Genomic DNA, 25,049 nt, shown 5'->3' on the forward strand with positions numbered 1-25,049 from the left:
CCTGTTCTTTAGTATCTCCACCAACCAAAATGTCATCTATATACTGATATATATGGACACTCGACGGCACCTCCACCATGTCAGGAAGTGTGGGAGATATGGACATGCACACAATCAACATGATTAAGCAATGCCAATTTTATTGTGGTGAAGCAAGCCTTTTATAATGCAGGTGAGAATCACATGATACAATCACAGGGTATAATTCTTTCTGATTGGACAGTTAGCTTTGCACATGCGCCTTAAGCTTTCTTCTGATTGGATGAAGACTGCCACATCGACATTGTACAAACTCCTTCTCCGCCCAGACCCACACCCTGGAGTTGTTTAACTTCCTGTGTTCTTCATTCTTTCTGGGTTATGTCCTTGCCGACGCTGAGGCTTTACCAGTCTTGCTCATATGCAGGATTGCTCACATGCCCATTTTCTTGCAAGGACTCCTTTAGAATCCCCACAAGGAAGCTTGGCCAAAGCATTGTGAGCAATAGTGGGGGAATGTTTATATCATTGTGGGAGTCAATTAAAAGTGTATTGCATCCCCTCCCAAGTAAAGGCAAACTGAGACTTATCCCTTAGGGGAATCATAAAAAAAACCCCTATCTTTAACATCCATGGGTGAGCAGCTGCCTGTATTGCTGTTACTATTGATGATATATTCAGGACAGCAGCTGTTCAAGGTGAGGTGTTACTGTTCAATCTCCGATAATCAATTGTTAACCGCCACTGCCCATCTGGTTTGCAGACTGGCCAAACTGGAGAATTATAAGGGGAATGTGTGTGATTTATAATCTCCCTTTTTTTCAAGATCATTAATTACCTCTAAAATACCCTGTTTGGCAGCAGTTGGCAATGGATATTGAGAGACATGGGTTACTTTAGATTGCAGTAGTAAAGGAGCAACCTGCAAAATTCCTACATGAGTCACCCTTGTCTCTCTACCTCAAAAACTCCACACTCTGCCATCTAGTAAATACCATTGTTTACCTGCCAACACATCAAACCCTGATATATATCCCTTATAAGGACTTAAAGCCATCTACACAGCTGTCATCCTCTTTACCCCTGGTAACCAAAACTGCATTTGCACTATGGGACATTTTTCTACTGCCCCCATCACACCTATTATGTTTATAATCTAAGTCCTAACTCAGTGTCTTGTTGTCTAAGACACTAATTTGGGCCCCTGTATCAATTAAAAATTCTAAACTTATCCATCTAGGACTCACAGAGATATGTATATAAGGCTCATTGTCAATAGACTATGGTAGGAATTCACCATGCAGAGTGGGCAGCCCAACCCTCAAAGCGCAGCTTGTAGTTTTTTTTGACTTGCAATGTCACAAAAGGGTTACATTTCCCTTCCTGAGGGAGTGTGGTTGCCTGCATTTCCCTTTGCTCTCTGGTTTTCCCCTCTGGCAGTTCCACCAACACTGCTCTGGGTGCCCCCAGTGCCAACACCTTTCGCCAAAGATCATTCCTTCCTGGATCATAAGGTCGACTTGACCTGTCCTGGGACAGTTCAAACTCCCAATGAGGAGACTGCTCGGGGTGCAGTTTCTGACTAACTTGACGAACCTTCTGATTTCCATCCCCGCCACCACCCGGGTTAGTCCATCCCATCTCACGCCCATAAGCAACCAGATCATATAACACTTCCACTAACACTTCCACCCACATTAATACATGCACCTGGGGGGGGGGGGGGGAACTTCCCTGGTTGCATTCAATGGCTCTTTGCACCCTTTCTCTAAGGGACTGGACACATATCTTTAAGGCATCTGGGAGCGCTCTACTAAGAAGTCTAAGGTGGCTGGGGTCCACCAGCGCAGCAATCGGTATTCCGTACCACCCCCTCTCATACATCGCCTGAATGCAAGCTGCCTTTTGTACTCCCTCCACCAATTCCAATAATCCTTGATAGTAACAGGTTCCCCCCTCTCCTTGGGGTCCACACCCCCAGCTCAGTAAGCCACTCAAGATGTTATAATCGACTGATTACCTGCTGGCCCTTCACTTAAAAACACTCTGGGACCTCAGAACCCTCCCGCTTCATCATCACTGAACAGAATTCAATCCCTCCCATTAAAGAAACCCTCCGCAAATACTCAGTTTCAGTTTTGCCCAGCTTACATGAAAACTTAGTCTGGAGTTCACTAAGCTTGGTTCCTGTCCAGGGGGTCATATGGACAGGGGTTCAGGTGTTCCCACCTTGCAGACCCACATTCCTTTCTGTTTTGATGAGAGGTCGCACATTTCTTTCCTCCAAACTACTTCCATCAGACTCTCCCCAGATGCCCCCATCCCACTCCACAAGATCTACACTCATAATTAACTTTCAGATCTGGACAATACTAGGGTTTTTTTTTTTCTGCTTGTGTCAACATAATTTCAGTTTTTTGTTTCAATAACTGTGTTCTTTCTCATAACAATTCTGTCCTTAAACAATCAATTTCCAGCCATTTCTTTAAATTATCTTTCTCCACTACTCTAAAGTAATCTTGTGCCTGAATCAAACAGGCACCCAAGATTGTGCACATATTTCCTTTATCTCCACCATCCCAAAAACTTCCATGTCTTTGTTCCAGCTTTCTCATAACTACCACCAGATCAAACCACTTCTCATTTGCCCATTGTACATCTGGGGAAGAAGGGATACAACTGTGCCTCTGTAATAACTTCTCTATTGACATCCTGCCAACTACACCAATTAAAGTGTTGCAGAGGGTCTCAAGATAAGCAGACAATAATTAAAATAAAATTTATTTTAATTAATCAATTGGCACTCCAGCAATCATTCACAAACTGCAGATCTGAATGTCCATGAGAGGAAAAAACTTACTGCACAAGCTCCTAAGATTTAACAGCAATCTAAAACACTCAGTCACTCAGCTAACAAATGAGGGCTCTCAACCTCAAGGTTAACATCTCAGGGCAACATCCCAACCCATAGGAACCTGAAGGAGTTTCCTTGGGCAGTATCACAGCCCAAGGGGAGAGCCCTCAACTGCAGTGTACTACTCCAGGAGAGACTAGCTCAAAATATGTCCCCCAAGGGACTCCATTTATACCCAGCCAAATCTGATCTGTGGTCAATATCAGCCCTTATTAGCTGAGGGCCCCAATTACCGTAAAGCCCTAAGAACAAGGGCACAGAAAAAAGAAATTAATGGCCACTATATTTCAGCAGCCAGGAAGCCCCATTTTCATCGGGTGGGTGCACCTGCCACAGTAATGGGTTGCATGTTTACATTGCTTCTCATAGTTACTATTAGATTTTATTTTGTGCATTTCATATAACTTTTGCCACTTATTTTATATAATAAAGCCCTGGTGTTTACTGCACAGAATGCAGAGCTTATATAGGGTCAGACTGCTCCAAGGACAGATAAATAATTATTTTTCAAGTAAACTGATCAGATACTCTTAGCAGTAATTCAGAGTAATTGCTGAAACAGGCTTCTAGGGGGAAGGATAGCAGTGATGTCTTGCAGATAAAGTAGAAGAGCTGTAGAAGAGCATGTCTGAGTGGGTTACCAAGTGAGCCAGAAGCTTAGAGTGACTTGTACAGGGAAAGAAAATAGTTTCCCTAATTAGACAGGATGGCAGTGTTTTGGGATACAAAGCGTTTTGTTTGCTTGCAATAGTGCAAAAACATAGTTATGCTGCAAGACTTCTGAGGGTTAGGTTTAAGGTTTGTTCCTACATGTCCAATTCATCTTCTAATGACAGAATTGTGGGAGGAATTGGGGTAGGGCAGAAGAAATGACATGCCATCTGGTTTTCAACTTCCCCAAAGATAATGGGGATATGTGGAATGCTTATATCTTAACTGTGGTATTTCTTGACTGTAGTTGAAATGGTCCAATTAATGTCTTTATGGAACAATTGAGAATTCTGACTAAATACATCCTTGTTTCTTGCAGTTGGCAAACATGAGTTAACTGGCCATAAAGTTGCAGTGAAGATCCTGAATCGACAGAAGATTCGCAGCCTTGATGTTGCAGGAAAAATCCGCAGGGAGATTCAGAACCTCAAACTCTTCAGACATCCTCATATAATTAAGCTGTAAGTTTTGCTTGCTATTTAAGCAGTAATCTTTTGCTCTTGCTGATCTCAAACATGTTTAAAGGGCAATACTATTAGTAGTATATAGTTAGGAAAGTAACCAGTTTCCAAGTATGCAACCATTTTCAGTGTACTCTGTAATGCATTTTCACAAAACTGATCTTATCTGTAGGGCAGAGAGCTTCCATTAGATCTTTACTTACAAATTCTTTGGGCAGGTATATAAATGGTAGTGGCATGATGGATACTTATAGTAACATCCATCTCAGTTTTTTAGCTGCTGCTTCCATATTCTTTTTTCTGGTTATATTTGATATTTTTTTCTTCTTAGAAACTGAGTTAAGAACAAGATTGTAAAGGGCATTTCTACAGTAAGTTTTCTTTACTCAAAATATTTTTTAGGGATGTGTTGGTCAGTGACCTATATTTTCCCTGTGTAGATGGCACTCTGCAAGGTTTTTCTGAAAGATACGCAGTCTGTTAAATGTGATCTGATATTTCAGAGTTCTTCAATATAGCTGCTATCACTTGTCTAAATAAATGTGATATTTACAGTGTGCCTATTTACATCTGTTTGATCAATAGTTCATCGGCAGAGTTCAGAGTACAATTAAATATGTCCCAGAGTAGACGCCTTATATCTGGTCTAAGGAAATAAATTATAAATGCTGTTGACTTTTTTACTTTCCTATAAAGTGAACCTGCACATCTAGCAGGGCACATCTAGAATGTGGGTGACTTTCACTGTTAATCATGGTGTTGGAGTTTAGTTTTTTTATTGGCAGTCTTTTCTTAAGACCATGCTGCCACTGACAGATGCCATCCCTATACACTATTTTCATTTGGCAACAGCACTTATACTGGAGCTAAATCAGATTGTGTCAGATCATCACACTAACTTCTTCAGTGGGTCAGTTTTCAGAAGTCTATTGAGCTGATTTGTCTGGCTGCAGAACTTCTAGTACTGCCAGTTAGAATTCATGAATGAGTTCAAAGCACATAGCTGTAGCCAAAACAAAATAGGAAGTGTCAGTGTACCAACTGAGATATGGGGGTGGAACAGGAATGTGTACTTCTGGTGCTGCTAAACCTTTAAATCAGCTTAACAGGTTTCAGGTGACAATTTCTTAGGGAATTATGGTGAAAATTTTCTCTCCTACATGTGGAGAGAAGGGACAAGATGTAGGAGATGATGGAAAAATTGATGGATCACTTTTCAGTTGGTCAGCCTGCATTTCCAAAGCAGAAGGATGGTTATCCTGTGTGTAAATAGCATTTGAGCTATAATGGATACTGTTGTGTAGGTAGACTTGCTGGTAACTTAGGATCATGTTGCTTGTGCTATTAGCTGGATTGAGGGGGAACTGCTAGAGAGCAGCTCAAGATATTTGGGATAAACAGATTACCTCAGCTGAATATTACAAATTAGAAAATGTCTAATTGCTGTGCTTTATTAAAAATTTCATACAATGCTTTAGCAGTATATACAGTTGCAAGCCTGCCTCAATAAGATTTTCTTTCTATACCATGTGTCCTGGTTTCGACCAGGATGGAGTTAATTTTCATTGGAGTATTTCATACCATGCGATGTCATGCCCAGGTGGGCGAGCTCGCTCTCTCTCTCGGCTTTTCGCTGGGGGCTTGCACACACGCTGTCTGCTCATCGGGCCGTGTTGTTGCTGGGGGGGGGGGGCGGTCGCCGCGCTCGGTAAGCCACTGCTGATTTTACCCGTTTCTTTTTGAACTTACTATTGTTACTGTTGTTCTCTTGGTATATTTAGTAAATGCTTTCTGTTTATTCAACCCACGAATTCTCTTCTTTTTGTCCCTCCCCTATTTCACCAGAGGGGGGAGGGGGAGGTGAATGGCCGGCCATGGCTGCCGGCTGAGCTCAAACCTCCACAGGTTTTGGCGCCCAACATGGGGCACTGAGGCTTTTCTTTTTGTTTGAGATGACAACAAAACGGGTAAAATGTGGATTGCTTGGCTCCTTAAGATCTTACCACCTCATTTGCAATACGTGTTTCCCATGCTGTTGCTCACCTTCCGTGAGAGGTGGGTTAAGGTTTAGTTTCTGTTGTACTATGTGATGCTCATCTATGATAGCATGCGGTCATCAGCCCTGGGGCTATTTACAGCTGTGTTTGAGAAATTCGGGGAGTTCAAATATCTGTGGAATGTTGACAAAAACATGTTTGCCGTGATGTTAGGAGTTAGTGTTTTCCTGCATGTGGTTCAGGTTTTGTTTATGGTTAAGCTACTATTTAAGAGTAACAGAGACTGCAGCCACTACAAGCCCGAGGACAGGCGCTGCAGCTGAACCAGAGAACCAACCCACAACAGTGTCAGTTGCTCCCAGACAGAAGAAGAAATACACAAAAAAATCCCCTCGCAGTGTACAGGGTGAGGATGAACCAGGCCCATCACGAGAACAGGAGGAGGCAGAGCCAGTGATAGTCACCCGATCCTTATCCCTGAGTGAGTTGTGAGACATAAGAAAAGATTCCAGCCGCCATCCAGGTGAGCAACTCGTTACCTGGCTGCTGCGGTGCTGGGATAGCGAGGCCAGTGGCATGGAACTAGAGGGCAGGGAGGTGAGGCAGCTGGGATCCCTGTGTAGGGAAGGGGGCATTGACAAGGCCATTGGAAAGGAGACACAAAATCTCAGTCTCTGGAAGCGACTCCTGTCAAGTGTGAGGGAGAGGTATCCCTTCAAGGAAGACTTTGCATGTCGACCAAGTAAGCGGACCACTATGGAGAGAGGCATTCAATACCTGAGGGAGCTAGCTGTGCGGGAGGCAGTTTACTATGACCCAGATAATGCACGGCTACCCACAGATCCAGATGAAGTCTGATGCACCCGGCCCATGTGGCAGAAGTTTGTACGGAGCACACCCTCATCATATGCCAGTGCATCAGCAGTAACGGACCGGAGAGACGAAGAGGGACCAGCAGTGGATGAACTGGCTCGCCAACTACGACAATATGAAGAAAGTCTCTCTTCCCCCATCATCACGGCTGTGAACAAATTATCTCAAGATGTCCAGCAACTTAAGGAGAACATGTCCTACTCCCCACCTGCACGGACCAGAATCTCGGCTATTAGGAGCAGTCGTTTCTCTACTCGAGAGAACTGGTACACACCACGGGGGAAGCTGTGGCATTGCCTGCGTGACCATGGAGAAGACATGAACAAATGGGATGGAAAACTGACCTACCTCCTAGAAAAGCGGGTATGTGAGCTGGAAGGAAGAACAAGCACAGAACGTGGTCCTTTCAGGAGAAATGCTGCTCCAGTTTCCAGTAATCAAGTGCCCAAACGGAGCACAAAGGTCGACTTTGCTCATGATCCTATGAGAAGAACTCCTGACTTGTATTCACAAGAAGTGAGTGATCAAGATGAGGCTGAAACCCGTGCACACCACACTAACCCATTTGTTGTTAGTGAGTATTATGACCAACATTAGAGGGGCCCTGCCTCCAGCCAGGCAGAGGACAGGGACAACAGAGTTTACTGGACCGTGTGGATTCGATGGCCTGGCACATCTGACCCTCAGCAGTATAAGGCTCTAGTGGACACTGGTGCGCAATGCACCCTAATGCCATCAAATTTTAAAGGAGCAGAACCCGTTTTTATTTCAGGAGTGACAGGGGGGTCTCAACAGCTGACTGTATTGGAGGCCGAGGTGAGCCTAAGTGGAGAAGAGTGGGAAAACCACCCCATTGTGAGTGGCCCAGACGCTCCATGTGTTCTTGGCATAGATTATCTCAGGAGAGGGTATTTTAAGGACCCAAAAGGGTATCGGTGGGCTTTTGGTATAGCTGCCTTGGAAACAGAAGGAATTAAACAGCTGTCTGTGTTACCTGGTCTATCAGAGGATCCTGCTGTTGTGGGATTGCTGAGGGTTGAAGAACAACGGGTGCCAACTGCCACTACAACCGTGCACCGACAGCAATACCGCATCAATCGAGACTCTCTAATCCCTATCCATAGACTGATTTGTCAGCTAGAGAGCCAAGGAGTCATCAGCAAGAGGCACTCCCCCTTTAACAGCCCCATATGGCCAGTGCGAAAGTCTAATGGAGAGTGGAGATCGACAGTGGACTATCGTGGCCTGAATGAAGTCACGCCACCGCTGAGTGCTGCCGTGCCAGACATGTTGGAACTGCAATATGAACTAGAGTCGAAGGCAGCCAAGTGGTACGCCACGATTGATATTGCCAACGCATTTTTCTCCATCCCTCTGGCAGCAGAATGCAGGCCACAGTTTGCTTTTACCTGGAGGGGTGTCCAATACACCTGGAATCGGCTGCCCCAGGGGTGGAAACACAGCCCCACCATCTGCCATGGACTGATCCATGCTGCACTGGAACAGGGGGAAGCCCCAGAACATTTACAGTACATTGATGACATCATTATATGGGGTAATACAGCAGAAGAAGTTTTTGAGAAAGGGGAGAAAATAATCCAAATCCTTCTGAGAGCTGGGTTTGCCATAAAGCGTAGTAAAGTCCAGGGACCTGCACAAGAGATCCAGTTTTTAGGAATAAAATGGCAAGATGGACGTTGTCAGATGCCAATGGAGGTGATTAATAAAATAACAGCTATGTCTCCACCAACTAACAGAAAGGAAACACGAGCTTTCTTGGGTGTTGTGGGTTTCTGGAGACTGCACATTCCAAATTACAGTCAGATTGTCAGCCCTCTCTATCAAGTGACTCGGAAAAAGAATGATTTTATATGGGGCCCGGAGCAGCAACAGGCTTTTGAGCAAATTAAGCAGGAAATGGTTCATGCAGTAGCCCTCGGGCCAGTTCGGACAGGACAAGATGTTAAAAATGTGCTCTACACTGCAGCCGGGAAGAATGGCCCTACCTGGAGTCTCTGGCAGAGAGCACCAGGGGAGACTCGGGGTCGACCCCTGGGGATTTGGAGTCGGGGATACAGAGGATCAGAAGACCGCTATACTCCAACCGAAAAGGAGATACTGGCAGCATATGAAGGGGTCCGAGCTGCTTCAGAGGTGATCGGGACTGAAGCACAGCTCCTCCTGGCTCCCCGACTGCCAGTGCTGGGCTGGATGTTCAAAGGGAGGGTCCCCTCTACACACCATGCAGCCGATGCCACGTGGAGTAAATGGGTCGCATTAATCACACAAGGGGCTCGAATAGGGAGCCCCAGCCATCCGGGAATATTGGAAGTGATCACAAATTGGCCAGAAGGCAAAGATTTTGGAATGGTGCCACAGGAAGAGGTAGCACTTGCTGAAGAAGCCCTACCATATACTGAGCTACCGGATAATGAGAAGCGATATGCCCTGTTTACCGATGGGTCCTGTCGCATTGTGGGAAAACATCGAAGGTGGAAAGCAGCTGTATGGAGCCCCACACGACTGGTTGCTGAAGCTGCTGAAGGAGAAGGTGAATCGAGTCAGTTCGCAGAGGTGAAAGCCATCCAGCTGGCCTTGGATATCGCTGAGCGAGAAAAGTGGCCGGTGCTCTGTCTCTATACTGACTCATGGATGGTGGCAAATGCGCTGTCGGGGTGGTTACAGCAATGGAAACGGAGCAACTGGCAGCGCAGAGACACACCCATCTGGGCTGCTGAATTATGGCAAGATATTGCTGCTCGGGTAGAGAATCTGGCTGTGAAAGTACGCCATGTAGACGCTCATGTAGCCAAGAGCTGGGCCACTGAAGAACATCAGAATAACCAACAGGCGGATCAGGCTGCCAAGATTAAGGTGGCTCAAGTAGATCTGGACTGGCAACATAAGGGTGAACAATTTATGGCTCGCTGGGCCCATGACTCCTCAGGCCATCAGGGAAGAGATGCAACATATAGATGGGCTCGTGACCGAGGGGTGGACTTAACCATGGATGTTATTGCACAGGTAATCCATGAATGTGAGACATGTGCTGTGATCAAGCAAGCCAAGCGGTTAAAGCCCATTTGGTATGGAGGAGGATGGTCAAAATATAAATATGGGGAGGCCTGGCACATTGATTATATCACGCTCCCACAAACTCCGCGTGGCAAACACTATGTGCTTACAATGGTGGAAGCAGCCACGGGTTGGTTGGAAACTCATGCCGTGCCCCATGCCACTGACCGGAACACCATTTTAGGCCTTGAGGAGAAATTCTTATGGCGGCATGGCACGCCAGAAGGGATTGAGTCAGATAATGGGACACATTTTCGAAACAACCTCATAGACACTTGGGCCAAAGAACATGGCATTGAGTGGATATATCACATTCCCTACCATGCACCAGCCTCTGGGAAAATTGAGCGATACAATGGGTTGCTGAAAACTATTAAAAATATGTTGGGGAAGACTGTCTGGGTTACTCCTGCATTGGGTAAAGGTAAACCCATGCGTGGGATTACTTTTGCCCAAGGACCTGGGTGCACTTGGTGGGTAACGCAGAAGGATGGAGAGGTCCGATGTGTGCCTCAGGGAGATTTGATTTTAGGTGAGAATAGCAAATGAACTGGACTGTCAAATAACCCTGTTATGGCAATTAGTGCCTTGCAACATCCCCGTGCCACATCCAAAGCCTCCTGCTCCACCGACTGAGCCAACTCCGCCTCATTCCTCCGGCCTTATAGACTGTCATGACAGATGGAACCCGAAGTTATGGACTAAATGAACTCAGCAGACATTGTGGAAGGATGGCTCATAGACTGAGGGAATGATATCTGTGAGACCTGGGAAAGGGGTGGTGGTTCCTTAGGATGGATTTGGAAACCTGAGCATAATGTCAATGGTATGGAATAAGGGGTGGAAACTGTCCTGGTTTCGACCAGGATGGAGTTAATTTTCATTGGAGTATTTCGTACCATGCGATGTCATGCCCAAGGATTTAGGTGGGCGGGCGCTCTCTCTGTCTCTCTCTGTCTCTCTGTCTTTCTCCCTTTTTTCTCTCTCTCTCTCTCTGTCTCTCGCTCTCTCTCTTGGCTTTTCACTGGGGTTTGCACGCGCGCCGTCTGCTTGTCGGGCTGTGTTGTTGCTGTGGGAGGGTGGTTGTTGCGCTCGGTAAGCCACTGCTGCATTTTACCCGTTTTCTTTTTGAACTTACTATTGTTAGTATTGTTCTCTTGTTATATTTAGTAAGTTCTTTCTTTTTATTCAACCCATGAATTCCATTCTTTTTTTCCTTACCTATCTTACCAGAGGGGGGAGGGAGAGGTGAACGGCCGGTAACGTGGCGTCTGGCTGCCGGCTGAGCTCAAACCTCCATGCCATGCTGTAAATAAAAACCTTTGGATCATCTTCTCTTGTGGTTTTTGATCTCTAGCAATAGAATGCAATTTGTTTTCCTATATAAAATAGCTTCATTGTGCATTCTGGTCACCCATGCTGTGTGTGATAATCTTATTTACATTATTGTAGGAGTCTGGGCCGTGCTGGGAGAAAGTTAGTGCAGGCAGAAGAATGCAAGGACGAAGACAAGGCCAGCAAAATAAGGCTGGCAAAAACACACAAGATAGCAGATAAGTGAGAAACACCTGTGGTCAGCAAAAGCACACAAGTCTGAGCAAAACAGGGTATGAGATAAGGGAGTTTTGGCAAGTTTTAGGCTTTACGTGCTAATTGCAATTAACCAATGCAAATACTTGTAGAGGCGCGTGAACAGCGCGTGTAGATGACCTGTAGCCTATTAGAAGATAGATGAGTGCGTGTACGGAACTTAGTAGAATATAAATGTAACCAGGATTGGGAAATAAAGTGTGGGCGATCTGATCATCATATTGGTGTTGTGTCATTCCTGTTCCCGCACGGAGAAATAAGGACCCCGGCTAATGGTGACCCTGACACATTATAGGTATGTAACTATTCCACATTTCCTTTTCCATAACTAGAAATATGAACTGACTATAGAGAAGCATCGCTGAGTCTTCCAAGAGGCTGAAAACATGTGAGGTGCAGAATGGCTCATTCTTTTCAGTGATGCTTAGTGGTTTATCCCCCAGTATTGTTCACTATCTCACTATCCAGAGGATGGTAAATCACTGTGAAGATCTAAACTATAAACTGATGTTCATGTTTGCCTGAAGCATGGAGCTCATTGATTTCACAACTATGGGAAAGGTCATTAACAGTAATGCTGTTAGAAATGAGGTTGCACTGTAACTTTTGGATTAAAAGGATTAAAATATTAATTTTGTAGAGTGTCTTAGCCATGGCTTCAGTATCTTCACGTTTAAGTACATGAAATACATTCAACCAAGGTGTTTGAGAGAAAATTAGTAAAGGTAAAGCATCTTGGACTATAAGATGTTAGGTAAAGTTAACTTTGAAGATCTCATGTTGATTACTGCCTAAGAATAATGTTCAGGTTATTAGAATGTTACACTATAATACTAAGCTGTTAAAATAGATACACGCATGTCACGGATGAAAGTATTGACACAGTAATGATTTAGTAAGAAATCTAGATTTATTAATAACTAACAGCAATTTATTATTATTACAAAATAATTCAGAAATGCTGAAAGAAAGGAAAGCGACTTATTCACAGATTCTAAAATGACAAGATTCACACTAACTTACTTAATGGTACCTTAATTTATACATATATACATGCGCATACACAAAACGTACAAACACACACACAGAAACGAAAGTATCTGGCTCCAGTAGAATGAAGTACGTACCCACACACCAATAAACAGAGAAAGAACAGGTGAAAGAGAAGCTAGCTCAAAGAAAAGCTCCCTCTTCTCGAGTTTAGAGCAAATACTCCCAATGCCTTGGCATTCCTCAACGGGCGATAATTGAGACTCGAGCGGGGGACTTCGCCCTGGCCTTCCGTCTGGAGCAGACGACACCTTAAGGGTTTGGTACCTGAGAGGCGTCCCAGCTCAGGGGAGGTGCTGGTCACAGGCCCGCTGCGATCCAGGAGAGCTCAAAGGGTCTCCCTGGTGGTCGCCATTTATAGGGTCCAAGATAATTGACTTTTGTCAAATACCTTCTGGTGCCTTCCAGCAGTTACACAAGAATTTGATTAATGTGCGACTCTGTTATTGTTCCCATTTGACCCCATCCCAGGCACAGGTGTGCCAGGCCCTTAGGAGTTGATGGGCCATTTTAACCATTTCCGAGCAATCGGGAGGGGCAGGAGCCAGGCTCGTTAACGTTATCAGTCCTTATCTCCACAGACTGGTGTATAGCTCGGGGGATGTGGGTGGAATCGCACCTAGCACCAAGCAGCCCAACAAAGAGGGGCGGGGGAGGGGGGTAAGAATTGCACCACCACAGCGCACGCATATATATGTGCACACATACATTCACCTGGATAGTCTGAACTCATTGCTCTCTATGCAGTTCAAGAATAACTTGTCTCAGTAAGCTGAAGTGTCTCTGTTTTTCCCCCTTATCGTAGAATCAGCATTTTGAAGAATGATTCAGTTCTGTAGTGTATGTGTGAATTCAATTATTTTTTTACAATTGGAATATTTGTATGCTTAAAGTAGTAGTACCTTGAAACATTTACTTTCATCCAGTTGCTACCTCCTGTCTTCTCAATATAGTATCTGAATTTTGACTGAAGTTTTATCAGTGTGCATTTTCTTCTTACATTAAAAATCAATCACTTCTGACTGCTGTAAGGGGAAAAAATAAACAACTTTTAGGTAAGGATGCGTAGAAAACATATCAAGTACGCTTTTATCTGACTCTGCGTAACTGGTTTTAACTAAATGTAACTAGCTTCTTTTACTGAGTGCATAGACTAACAGATACCTTCTCTTATCAGGTATCAGGTCATCAGTACACCAACTGACATTTTCATGGTGATGGAATATGTTTCAGGAGGAGAGCTGTTTGATTATATATGTAAAAATGGAAGGGTAAGAAGTAGTCCAACTCTACAAATCAATGACTTGCATTCTGTTATTGCTTTTGCAACATTCCTGTTAAATGAAGGTTTGTTTTTTATGTATCAGCATTAATTTTGCAGTTAGCAATTAAAATATGCTTCATGACTACATCTTGTTATATGTTAACACGTTTCAGATCTTTATGTATGACTTCGTATCATTTTTCTACTCTACTGAAGAATAAATGATACTGATATGTTAGTTTACAGTTACTGTGTACAAACTGGATGGATATGTATCCAGTTGGAGTACCTGAAAACTTTCTTCAGTATAACCTATTATTGGAAAGCTACTGTTGTGCCCTTATTACACTCTTCTACTAATAGAATGATTTATGTGAAAGTCCTAAAGTCACTTTTGACAAACCATCTAGATAACCAGGATACTTTTACAAAGCAAACTTTGACATGGATTAGGGTGTGTTTATAGAAAATGCCCAGCTAATTCTGCTGTTTGGTGCTAGCTGCTAATAGGAGCATAAGTAGCATCTAAAATTTATCACTTCTGTACTGAGTGTCAGCAGCTTTTGTCAGCTTAAATCTTACACTGTGCTTAAATATCAAAGTTCATTGATATTCTACTTAGACAAAGTTAAAGTTTGGGTGCTAATATTTCTAATTGCTGAGTTTATAACATCTGCCTAACCAATTTCAAAAGTGTGATTGAGAAGTTTCAGTGACTTGAGTTGGTGGATACTGTTTTGGTTTAGTCATTTTAGAGCTGTGGTACAAAAAAAATTATGTAAGCTATGAAGTTTTCTGCTACAAGTTCTGATCATCTGCTGTATAAAGTATCAAAACTATGAATGATAACTAGGTCATGGGAAAATATCCTTTAATTCATATAGAGAAAAAACAAGTTATCTTCCACTGTCTCAAAATTTGTTTGTCTTAGCTTGATGAGAAGGAAAGTAGACGTCTGTTCCAGCAAATCCTTTCTGGTGTGGCTTACTGTCACAGGCATATGGTAGTACATAGAGATCTGAAGCCTGAAAATGTGCTGCTTGATGCACGCATGAATGCCAAGATAGCTGACTTTGGTAAGCATTGCTATTTTATCTCTGATCACATTTCTGGTGTTGTTTAGATCCTGTTAATTACTATGGGAAATATTTAATAAAATGTGTATACCTGAATATCCTGGTGGTAGGAAATAATATACGAAAACCTGAAGAGTATGAATGTAAAACAAAATGTGTGCACATATGTAGAATTTGTTTTCCTCTAAAGCTTTCTCTTCAAGTCAGGTATTTTCTGTGACTGGGTGAAATTGTGAACTGCCTTGTTTGGTCTTGCTTAATATTTTCTCTGAAATACTAAATAGAGTTAGTTCCCCACCTTGTCACTTCAAAATTAATTCTCTTATTCCCTGTTTCTCCATCTGTAAAATATAGATGCTTAGCTCTCTTGGAAGTACAGTGCAAAGACACTTCATAATAATTAAGAACCACATTGCTCTAGTAAAATACACTACTTTTCCTACGAAACTACTCTAAATTCACCTTAAAAGCCCTGAAGATGTGATTGAAAAAATGTAATTAAAGCATAAATAGTAAAATAAGAACTGTTAATCTTGCAAACTCCTGTGCTTTTTGCTGTATAGCTGCCTAACTAATCGAAAAGCTTAATTGTTTATAGTATCCGTTTAACACAGCTGGTGAAAAGACTGGTAGCTAGTTCTTGAAACTATCTGAATCGGGAAACCTGACCATATAAGCATAGTAAGGTATCCATACTGCTACATCATAACAATATATTTCTTGTAGGCGTACTAGATAACACCTGCCCTTGTAAAGTACTTGGAGGTCTCTGAAAGATGCTAGGTAATGCTGAGTATTCTAAGTATATCTTAAAAGTATGGTGTTCAAGTTTATGGGCACCAGGATTCACAGTGATTTCTCAAGTGCAGAAAAAGAAAATGCTTTGGGTGAAATGGCTTATCTGGTGAATAAATGAAGTAAACTAACTTATAAAATATCATAGAATGGTTTGGGTTGGAAGGGACCTTAAAGATCATCTAGTTCCAACCCCCCTGCCATGGGCAGGGACACCTTCCACTAGACCAGGTTGCTCAAAGCCCCGTCCAACCTGGCCTTGAACACTGCCAGGGAGGGGGCAGCCACAGCTTCTCTGGGCAACCTGTGCCAGTGTCTCACCACTCTCATTGCAAAAAATGTCTTCCTAATATCTAATCTAAATCTACCCTCTTTCAGTTTAAAACTGTTAACCCTCGTCCTAGCACTACACTCCCTGATAGAGTCCCTTCCCATCTTTCCTGTAAGCCCCCTTTAAGTACTGGAAGGCCACTATAAGGTCTCCCTGGAGCCTTCTCTTCTCCAGGCTGAACAACCCCAACTCTCTCCAGCCTGTCCTCACAGGGGAGGTGCTCCAGCCCCAGATCATCTTCGTGGCCCTCCTCTGGACCTGCTTGAGCAGGTCCATGTCTTTTTTTATACTGGAGGCCCCAGAGCTGGACACAGTACTGCAGGTGGGGTCTCATGAGAGCGGAATAGAGGGGGAGAATCCCCTCCCTTGACCTGCTGGGATACGGTTGGCTTTCTGGGCTGCGAGTACACGTTGCTGGGTCATATTCAGCTTTCCATCCACTAATACCCGCAAGTCCTCTGCAGGGCTGCTCCCAATCCACTCGTCGCTCAGCCTGTATTTGTGCTTGGGATTGCCTCGACCCATGTGCAGGACCTTGCACTTGTCCTTGTTGAACTTCATGAGGTTTGCATGGTCCCACCTCTCAAGCCTGTCAAGTCCCTCTGGATGGCATCCCTTCCCTCCAGAGTGTTGGCCACACTACACAGTTTGGTGTTGTTGGCAAACTTGTTGAGGGTGCACTCAATCCCTCTGTCCATGTCACCAACGAAGATGTTAAACAGCACTGGTCCCAGTACTGACCCCTGAGGAACGCCACTTGTCACTGGTCTCCACTTGGACATCGAGCCGTTGTTCGCAACTCTTTGAGTGCAACCAGCCAGCCAATTCTTTATCCACCAAGTGGTCCACCTGTCAAATCCATGTGTCTCCAGTTTAGAGACAAGGATGTTGTGTGGGTCAGTGTCAAAAGCTTTTCACAAGTCCAGGTAGATGACGTCAGTTGCTCTTCCCTTATCCATCAACGCTGTAGCCCTGTTGTAGAAGGCCACCAAAATCGTCAGGCATAATTTGCCTTTAGTGAAGCCATGTTGGCTGTCACCAATCACCTCCTTATTTTCCATGTGCCCCAGCATAGTTTCCAGGAGGATCCGCTCCATGATCTTGCTGGGCACAGAGGTGGGACTGACTGGCCTGTAGTTCCCGGGTCTTCCATTTTTCCCTTTTTAAAAATGGGGGTTATGTTTCCCCTTTCCCAGTCAGTGGGAACTTCACCAGACTGCCACAACTTCTGAAATTTGATGGATAGTGGCTTAGTCACTTCATCTGCCAGTTCCCTCAGGACCCGTGGATGCATCTTATCAGGTTCCATGGACTTGTGCCCCTTCAGGTTCTTTAGATGGTCTCGAACCTGATCTCCTGCAGTGGGCGGTTCTTCATTCTCCCAGTCCCCGCCTTTGCCTTCTGTGACTTGGGTGGTGTGCCTGGAGCCCTTGCCAGTGAAGATTGAGGCAAAGTTGTTGTTGAGTACCTCAGCCTTCTCCATATCCTGGGTGACCAGGTCTCCTGATCCCTTCCAGACAGGGCCCACATTTTCCCTAGTATTCCTCTTGTCACTGATGTACCGATAGAAGCTTTTCTTGTTGCCCTTGATGTCCCTGGCCAGCTTTAATTCTATCAGGGCTTTGGCCTTCCTAACCTGATCCCTGGCTGCTCAGACAATTTCTCTGTATTCCTCCCAGGCTATCTGTCCTCGCTTCTACCCTCTGTATTCTTCCTTTTTGTGCTTGAGCTTGTCCAGGAGCTCCTTGTTCATCCATTCAGGCCTCCTGGTGTTCTTACCTGTCTTTCTCTTTGTCAGGATGCATCACTCCTGAGATTGGAGGAGGTGACCCTTGAATATTAACCAGCTTTCTGGGGCCCCTCTTCCCTCCAGGGCTTTATCCCATGCTACTCTGCCAAGTAGATCCCTGAAGAGGCCAAAGTCTGCTCTCCTTAAGTCCAGGGTAGTGAGCTTGCTGTGCTCCCTCCTCGCTGCCCTAAGGTTCTGGCACTCCATCATTACATGGTCACTGCAGCCAAGGCTGCCCTTGAGCTTCATGCTCCCCACCAGTCCCTCCTTGTTGGTGAGAACAAGGTCCAGCATAGCACCTCTCTTCGTTGGCTCAGAGAAGGAAGTTATCATCAACGCATTCCAGGAACCTCCTGGATTGTTTATGCCCTGCTGTGCTGTCCCTCCAACAGATATCAGGGTGGTTGAAGTCCCCCATGAGCACCAGGACTTGTGAACGTGAGTCTGCTCCTATCTGTCTATAGAAGACCTCATCTGCTCGGTCTTCCTGGTCAGGTGGCCTGTAGCAGACCCCCACTATAACATCTCCTGTCCCTGCCCTCCCTTTAATCCTGACCCATAAGCTCTTGGTCAGCTCCTTATCCATCCCCAGGCAGAGCTCCATGCACTCCAGCTGGTCACTGACATAGAGGGCGACACCCCCTCCTTGTCTCCCCTGCCTGTCCTTCCTAAAGAGCCTGTATCCTTCCATTCCAACACTCCAGTCATAGGAGTCATCCTACCATGTCTCCATGATGCCATTAAGATTGTAGCCCTGCAGGCATGTGCACACATCTCTAGCTCCTCTTGTTTATTCCCCATGCTACGTGTGTTTGCATAGAGGCATTTAAGTTGGGCCCCCGATGAAGCTGACTTTCTGGCTGGAATTCTTTTGTACTGGCTTCAAGCTGCTAGGAGAGGGATGGATTGAGGTTACTCTCCCCTGGCAACTTTAGTTTAAAGCCCTCTTCACGAGCTCTGTATTATATCTTCCTGTAACTCAAGTATCAGAAAAGCTATAGCACTCAGTTAATCATGACATGCTTATTAAACAAGAACTTAATAAAAATTTTTGTATATTAAAGTATGAGAGTTAGCCAGTCTGTGTTCTTTCATATTACACACCCCACACCCCCCCCCCCCCCCCCCCTGTAAAAGGGCATAATTCCTTCTCTGAGACCAAGTTCTCTGGCCTGTAGTAATCTTGATTATGCAGCCTCCACTGAGGAAACTGGAAGATGTTTTCCACAGATAAAGTGGTAATTCTTTACTGATCGTAGGGTATGCTGAGAGCTGGTGAATGAAGATGACCTAGTTCTAAAGTACGCTTTAATCACCCACAGTATCTAAAAATCAAGCTATACTAAACTGAAGTGATTCAGGAACCGGTTGAAGCAGTGTAGGTGTCTAAATTGTCGCAAAGCTGTGTGCACTCCTCAGTTCCCTTATTCTATATAACCTCTTGCAGAATTTTAGGCAATTCTGTGGTAGCATCGTCTACTTTGGCTTTTAGAAGCAAATGTGGTTTTTAAGATGCTTTCTTGTTAGTGACCAAAATTCTATCTTGCTATGCTGCTTTCTCCCTTAGAGCAACTTTGTTCTCAATCATGCCTGTGTAATCCAAAATGGGCCGGTTTTTGTCTTGGAATGAATATGTTTTCAAAAATTCCTAGGTTGTGTGCAATAATGGATTGATGTTACTCAAATTTCTGGTAAACTAAATGCAGGATAATGTGGCATTTTCATATAAAGATTTCAATAATTCCAAAAAATGTTGCTTCCTTACTGAGATAAATTAGTTGACTTCCTAATTTGAAATACTAGTGATTTTTTCTGTGTGGTGTATGCAGTGTGAAATAATTTTTCTCTCTGAATCTTTAATAGTTACTCTTATACACTTTCAGGTCTATCAAATATGATGTCAGATGGAGAATTTTTAAGAACAAGCTGTGGTTCTCCTAACTATGCTGCACCAGAAGTAATTTCAGGAAGGTAGTTTCTTTTCTGTTGGATGCATGTGTGCATGTACTTCAGTCATTTTGCTGCTTAATTCTAAAGGCTACAAAACTAATGAAGTTGACAAGCTTGATCCTGAGAAACTGTGGGCTGAACTCTTAATTGCCTTGATAATTTTTCATAAGTATTTAAGGCTTCAATGAACTAGCTTTGAATAGTTCCTGTAAGGTGGAAGTGATGTAAAGCCTGAACTGGTTTAAAAATCTCACATCTCAGATCTTAGAAGTAGATAGAAATACAGGCAAAGTCTGCTGTGAAGTTGAGTAGAGGTGAAATATCTGCTGCAGAATTCAGTCTGAAAGTAACTTCCCCCCCCCTTTTTTTTTTTGACTCAGTGATTGTCAAATCTGCTGCTTTTGGCTACCCACCCTAATATTTCTTGCTGATTGGAGGCCAAATGTATGTTTTATTCAGGCAGTAGTATAGAAGATGTGACAAGTTCTGCTATATGGACTTGTCTTAAACTTTTCAGCCCCCAAGATTTGGAGGCTAGATGACTGCATAGATTCCACTCAAACAGTGATAACAGTGTATAACATGGGCTTTCTTGGTAGTAGGTGCAAGTTTCTTTGTTTACCATTGTCTTAAATTTTATCTGTGGATTATTTTTATACAGTAGAGAGGAAAACTAAGTACTTGTGACCTAGCTTTTGTTACATATTTGAAGGGGAAGGACATTAGAGTTCAAGGGAGGTATAGCACTGAAATGGTATAGTAATTACAGATTAGTTGTCCCAAGTTCACACACTCTTAATTAATGTGATAGAATGTAAGAAAGTAGGAAAAAAATCTGTTTAAATGTATTAAGCACAAATCACTAATAGTTAACTTTTTCCCAGATTGTATGCAGGTCCAGAAGTAGATATTTGGAGCAGTGGGGTTATTCTCTATGCTTTGTTATGTGGAACACTTCCATTTGATGATGATCACGTGCCAACCCTTTTTAAGAAGATATGTGATGGTATCTTTTTTGCCCCTCAGTACCTGAATCCATCTGTAATTAGTCTTCTGAAACACATGCTGCAAGTAGATCCAATGAGGAGAGCAACAATCAGAAACATTAGGTAAAACATTAACTTATGTCTGATCACAGGATGCTGGAATGGTAATCTCAGTGAAAATATGCAGAACAAAGAAATCCTACATATAGCTGGTCCCTGTTTTATAGTCTGAGATGAAAAATTCAACTTCTGATTGTTTGGCTTTAGCTCTGGCTGTGATCTCCAGTGGCCAATGAAGTATCTATTGGAGGTCACAGTAAAACAAATATATGTTACATATAGAAATTCTGAGAAACTCTAGATTTAAGACTGCTGAAGCAAACCTGTTTACCTGTAGAATGGTTTGCAAAAACTGCACTGTATTGACTTCACTGGACAAGAAAATTCTTTGCTGTTAAAACCTGCTATTCTGTACTGTAAATGTCTGAGGGGAAGTTATGAATTTAACCTGATAACTACTGCTGTTATTCATATTTCTGCATACTCTGAAGAATCATCTGTTAAGGCTGAATATTCCATGTATCAGATGGCACTTTCTATTCTAGCTTCAAAATTCTGGCATGAACCTGTGTATTAGTGACAATTACTACATAGAATACTGATATTAAAGCTTGTAGCTACAGATAACCATCATGGGCTCCAGATACCAAGATAGTATTCTGGAGAGGGTGACCGCTTTGACAAGTGCACAGTGGGTAGAATTAAAAAAAAAAAGGCAGCTGATAAAGCTGTCCTTCACACAGTAGCTTAGTGAGGTTTTCCTGTTTCCTTTATAAGAAGCTCTAAGGAGGGAGCTCTGAAATACTACCTTAGTGAAAATGCTTCCTCTTTTAGGGTTGGAAGTTAGGAAGTTGGCAATGTTCATGTTCTTTCAGGAGAACAAAAAATGTGGTACACACATCCCATGATACTTATTACAATGGGAAGTACTTTCTTGCAGAAATCCAAGCATTGTGAGAACTAAACATTGTAAAAGTTAAGCTAAGTTCCTATCCATTCATCTAAGTCATGTTAAATAAGTCTGGAAGAGAAGAGATGTGAAAAAGATGTTGAAAAATGTTGACTACAGAGCATGAATGGATTTTGAATCCTAAACAATTTTGTCCTGTTAGCCATGAGACATGTCATCTCAGTTTAAAGGACAAAGTCTTGAGTTTAATTGAATACCTTAATTTTTCTAGGGGGGTGTGTGTGCATGCAAGGTTAGGAAAAGCTTTTTCTACTTCCAAATTAACTGCTTGTTTATGATACATTGAACAAAATGCACTTTCATTTGTGGTGAGGCATGTTCTCAGGCTCATACTGACTAGAGTTTAATCCATATAACTGCTTTTAAATCTGTAGCAAGGTCTTTATGCTATAGACTAGGATGCTTTTAAAATTAGTGTCATGCCATACCCTTTGGCTAGTTAAGCAACTTACTCTAGGCACACAAAGTAGTTTTATTTTTTTCTGTATGATTGGGCAACTTAAGTATTTGGTTTCTTCTGTATATTTCCTTTCCCTTTTATGAATACTAGCCCATGGATACAGTAGTAAAGAGGTACAGATTGACTCTTCCATAGCCTTCCCTCAACTCTTTAAGTCTTGAAGAGACAGCAGGGGGTTTTCTGAATGAAAAAATTACAGGCAGCTTGTTCGGACTGTTACCCGAAAAGCAGATTTGTGCCCAGCATGCAATAACCCAGTCTTAACACGCTCAGGAGAGATATTGTATTTATTCAGGCCTGGGTGCTCGGTGAACTTTTCCACAAATCAAGCACACCAACAGCAGGTTTTTGTGCTCCTTTTATACACAAAAATCAGATGTTAGTACTTTTCCATAACATACCTATTAGATACTGATTGGTTAGTAATTAACATACAATTAGAAGACAGCTTACCTAACGCTTCTACTACTACGCATGCTCAGGGGAAGGGTCTTAACCTGGTCAGGGGTCTTTTTGACTTGTAGGTGTGTTTTTTAGTATTATAATGAAGGTGGTTCACTTTAGGACTCTCAGAAGTTAGTTTCATTGCCAATTTAAATAAGCAAATAGTCACTTTGCCAAGTTGTCAAATAACTCATCCTCAACACAATCCCAGACATTGTCTTTATGGTCCAGGATGTTCTACCTATTTTCTAAGGTTTGGAGATCGAAGCTTGTTCTTCTTGCTTGACCTTGCAATTGTTCCCACATGGTAACTATAGCTACTAGCATAATCGTTAACCATGGCTACTAGCAAATGTGAAGTATACTATATCAGGAGTGGGGAGCACGTGACTTTAATGTTCAAAAATCCTTGTCCAAACATCTACCAAAGAAACTATTCAGTATCAAGATTTCTTCAATTTGTTATGTGTGTACTTGGGGAGGGACAACTTGTGTGGGTAGCTGTCATGGTTTAACCCCAAACAGCAACTAAGCACCACACAGCCACTCGCTCATTCCCCCTTGGTGGGGAGAGAATTGAAAGAGTTGAAAATATCTCAAAATTAAGATGGTGGCTGTAAAAACAACAGTGAAAGAAACCCCCAAAAAACCACAACCATTTACATAAAAAGCTGGTTGAGTTATACAAAGATATTTTTTGTATCAGGTAGTTGAAACCCTTACAGGAAAGAGGATTTTTCTCAGTCTTCTGCAAAATGTCTAGCAAAATCTTGTGAAGGAGGTGATTGCTTTCCATTATGTACTGTTGTGCTGCACAAAAGGGAACTTGGACTGACAACTGTGGGTTTTTTGTACAGACTAAGAATAATTTTATTTTTTAAATAAATTAATACTAAAAAGGCTTGCTTTGCATGTATATACTCAGACTTTGTTTATTTTTAAATCTAGGGAACATGAATGGTTTAAACAGGACCTTCCCAAATACTTGTTTCCTGAAGACCCATCATATAGTTCTACAATGATTGATGATGAAGCCTTAAAAGAAGTGTGTGAGAAGTTTGAATGCACTGAAGAGGAAGTGCTAAGTTGTCTATACAACCAAAATCATCAGGACCCTTTAGTGGTTGCTTATCACCTCATTATAGACAATAGAAGAATAATGAATGAGGCCAAAGACTTCTATTTGGCTACAAGTCCACCAGATTCTTTTCTTGATGATCAAAATCTGTCTCGCCCTCATCCTGAAAGAGTGCCATTCTTAGTAGCTGAAGCACCACGTCCTCGCCATACTCTTGATGAGCTGAATCCACAGAAGTCAAAACACCAAGGTGTAAGAAGAGCTAAGTGGCACTTGGGAATACGAAGTCAGAGTCGACCTAATGATATCATGGCTGAAGTTTGTCGAGCAATTAAACAACTGGATTATGAATGGAAGGTAAAAGAATAAAAGATCTTTACAGCAGACAACAGTAAATTTTTGTTTGAGTTGTGTAATTACATAGCCTAGAAGTCTGAAACTACATTCTCCTGTGCTGGAAAATAATCTCATGTGCCTGTGCTGACTGCTTGTGCTTGCTATGCAGGAAGGGTTTTGGGGGAGACTATTTATGCTAATAGGAAAAATCTTGCTAACATGTTTAATCTTTCTACTGGGGCTGTGGGAATGTATTGAGTGGGGTGGGTTTTTTTGGCTGTCAAAAAAAAAAAAATGCTCTAACAGATAAGCCTGAAATTACTTGATAATACTGTCACCAAAACAGGACAAAAGAACTTATTGACACCAATGTGATGTAGATAAGCAGACACTCCTTTATTAACAGCCCAGTGCATAGGGGAGTCGTCTCACCAACAGCACACACCTAACTCATGTAGCGTGCTGATTATATAGGATACAGTAATACATAATAATCAAATTCTCATACATAAACATGATAATTCCTGTAACTCATTTTCTTATTCCCACCCCTTTCCGGTCATGCGCACTTGAGCCCTGAAATGAGTCGGGGGGCTGCTTTTGCGACCACCACAGACTACTGACTCAAAAGAAAGACCCTCCAATATCCTTGACTCAAGGACTTTGGCTCACATTACAATTTTAACATGCTTCGAGGGCCTTTCACAATGTAACTTTTAGAGCATCCTGGTCTACAGGGCAATAAATCATCCTCACTGAACAGTCTAACAGTGGTACCTTGTCATGAGTCTTATTCTTTGAATAGAAATCTGGTTAATGATTATTACTAGCCTATGTGGCCTTAGCCTGGGACTTTACAA

At 42.9% G+C, this 25,049-nt stretch overlaps 1 protein-coding gene across 3 annotated transcripts in view; it reads left to right on the forward strand.

Moving 5' to 3' along the window:
• Positions 1-25,049, forward strand: part of LOC141917639 (5'-AMP-activated protein kinase catalytic subunit alpha-1-like) — a 44,996-nt gene that overhangs the window by 13,190 nt on the left and 6,757 nt on the right. For 2 of the 3 annotated variants that reach the window (XM_074810992.1, XM_074810991.1), the window contains exons 2-7: positions 3,924-4,065; positions 13,828-13,921; positions 14,846-14,990; positions 19,789-19,876; positions 20,740-20,964; positions 23,724-24,210. In XM_074810992.1, the coding sequence (XP_074667093.1) occupies positions 13,862-13,921; positions 14,846-14,990; positions 19,789-19,876; positions 20,740-20,964; positions 23,724-24,210 (1,005 nt within the window). In that variant the 5' untranslated portion in view covers positions 3,924-4,065; positions 13,828-13,861. Of the gene's footprint in view, positions 1-3,923; positions 4,066-11,359; positions 11,618-13,827; positions 13,922-14,845; positions 14,991-19,788; positions 19,877-20,739; positions 20,965-23,723; positions 24,211-25,049 lie in introns of those variants that run through there. The other variant, XM_074810993.1, reaches the window with a different exon arrangement.

The sequence above is a fragment of the Strix aluco genome, chromosome W, assembly GCF_031877795.1.
Source record: "Strix aluco isolate bStrAlu1 chromosome W, bStrAlu1.hap1, whole genome shotgun sequence".
NCBI lineage: Eukaryota > Metazoa > Chordata > Aves > Strigiformes > Strigidae > Strix > Strix aluco.